The 2,241-nt window shown below is 44.9% G+C and overlaps 1 protein-coding gene across 2 annotated transcripts in view; it reads right to left on the bottom strand.

Annotated features, from left to right (window-relative positions):
* Positions 1 to 2,241, bottom strand: part of LOC111981786 (hepatitis A virus cellular receptor 1) — a 21,271-nt gene that overhangs the window by 7,370 nt on the left and 11,660 nt on the right. For both annotated transcript variants that reach the window (XM_070449262.1, XM_024013221.1), the window contains exon 3: positions 96 to 206. In XM_070449262.1, coding sequence (XP_070305363.1) covers positions 96 to 206 — 111 coding nt within the window. The remainder of the gene's footprint in view (positions 1 to 95; positions 207 to 2,241) is intronic.

The following is a 2,241-nucleotide window of genomic DNA, read 5'->3' as shown; positions in this document are numbered from 1 at the left end:
GGTTTACAAACATACAGCTTAACACATTGAAGGAAACTTCAAACTATAAGGAGAAACACGAGGTTACGTTAAAGACAGTGACAGACGAAACATACCTTGTCTGTTATTTTCTGGTATAACAGAGGACCCAGGTGTGTCTGTGATGGGAAGGAGTTGGGCTGGTACTGTTGGGATGACAGTTGGGATGACAGTTGGTACGACAGGTGCTACAGGAGTAGAACACAACAACATTGATTTCTATTTAAAAACACATTAAATAAGGTGATATTACAGACAGTTTCAAAATTAGAACTATGGTTTTCATAGGCTTGTTKTTTCTGGAAAAAGTGCACATTTTGCGTGGTAGCGATGGCCTTTATTGCAACAGAATAATCATTCATGATGTATGCGTCAATGAAACAGAAGCCACACTATTTGTGATGGGGAGGAAAATCAATACAACTACATATCGGTATATTATTGTTGTTACAGTACCAGTGAAAAGTTTGGGCACACCTACTCATTCAAGGGTTTTTCTTTATTTTTTACTAATTTCTACATTGCAGAATAATAGTGAAGACATCAAAACTATGAAATAACATATATGGAATAATGTAGTAACTAAAAAAGTGTTAAACAAATCAAAATATATTTTATATTTGAGATTCTTCAAAGTAGCCACCATTTGCCTTGATGACAGCTTGCACACKCTTGGCATTCTCTCAACCAGCTTCACCTGGAATGCTTTTCCAACAATCTTGAAGGAGTTCCCACATATGCTGAGCACTTGTTGGCTGCTTAGCCTTCACTCTGCAGTCCAACTCATCCCAAACCATCTCAATKGGGTTGAGGTCGRAGGGGGCTGCAGGGCCTGGATTAACCTCTACATCACCAGAGGAACAGAGATGACGTAGCAGTCAGACGTGTGTATCTACACCAAGATGGCGTAGCAGCCAGACATGTGTATTTGTCTTGTCCCGTCCTGTAACGTGTTTATATCGTTTTCTTCGTATATATTTTAATTTCTTATGTATATATTTWAATCTCACTTTCYATCTACGGACTGAATATACTCACCTGCAACCCGCCTCACCACATTTGGTACAGATCTGCTATTTTTATACTATAGAACCGGAACCCTGATCAGAAGCTAGCCAGCTAACTAGCTACTAGCTAGTAGTCAGTTAGCTACTGCTAGAGGTYCTCACCGTTAACTCAGTCATCAGCCAGCCTCAACCCGGTCAATTCCTGCCAGTCTGCACAGCACGATATCAACCCAGAGCATATCGGACTGCTTTTTCTCTACCACATCTCCGGATTCCTACCTCAAGCKCTGAACCTTTACACCGGATAATCACAGCTAGCTAGCTGCTATCCGAGTGGCTACTCCTGGCTAACGTCTCTGTCCCAAAGCAAGCACCAGTTAGCCTGGAGCTAGCCTGGAGCTAGGCCCATCTCCCGGCTAGCCAAAGAGGYCCACCAGCCAATTATGGGATACAAAAGGCCTGGACCCTTTACTGCTGACACGGCGCCCCGCAGATCTATCACGACTGGTCTGCCGACATAACCGTCCGAGGTGGTTTCAACAGGCTCTTCCATTGCGACGTCGCCAGATGCCCATCTGCTAGCCCCGGCCCCCTAGCTGTCTGAGTCGCCGTGTCTCCAGCTTGCCTAGTGTAGCAGTGACTACGGAATTGGCTCCCTGACTCATCTAGTGCTACTCTTTGGACCCTATGATCACTCGTCTACACATGCCTCCCCCTAATGTCAATATGCCTTGTCTATTGCTGTTTTGGTTTGTGATTATTGTCTTATTTCATTGTAGAGCCCCTAGCCCTGTCCAATATGCCTTAGATAGCCCTTATGTTACAACCCCACACATGCGGTGATCTCACCTGRCATAACTGGTGCCTCTAGAGACAAAACCTCTCTCTTCGTCACTCAATGCCTAGGTTTACCTCCACTGTACTCACATCCTACTGTACCCTTGTCTGTACATTATGCCTTGAATGTATTCTTCTGCGCCCAGAAATCTGCTCCTTTTACTCTCTGTTCCTAACGCACTAGACGACTCGTACTTATAGCCTTCAGCCTTCAGCCGTACCCTTATCCTACTTCTCCTCTGTTCCTCTGGTGATGTAGAGGTTAACTCAGGCCCTGCAGCCCCCAGCACCACTCCCATTCCCCAGGCGCTCTCATTTGTTGACTTCTGTAACCGTAAATGTCTTGGTTACATGCATGTTAACATTAGAAGGCTCCTCC

This window comes from Salvelinus sp. IW2-2015, linkage group LG20, assembly GCF_002910315.2.
Source record: "Salvelinus sp. IW2-2015 linkage group LG20, ASM291031v2, whole genome shotgun sequence".
Classification (NCBI taxonomy): domain Eukaryota; kingdom Metazoa; phylum Chordata; class Actinopteri; order Salmoniformes; family Salmonidae; genus Salvelinus; species Salvelinus sp. IW2-2015.
This window is presented reverse-complemented; position numbering and strand designations above follow the sequence as displayed.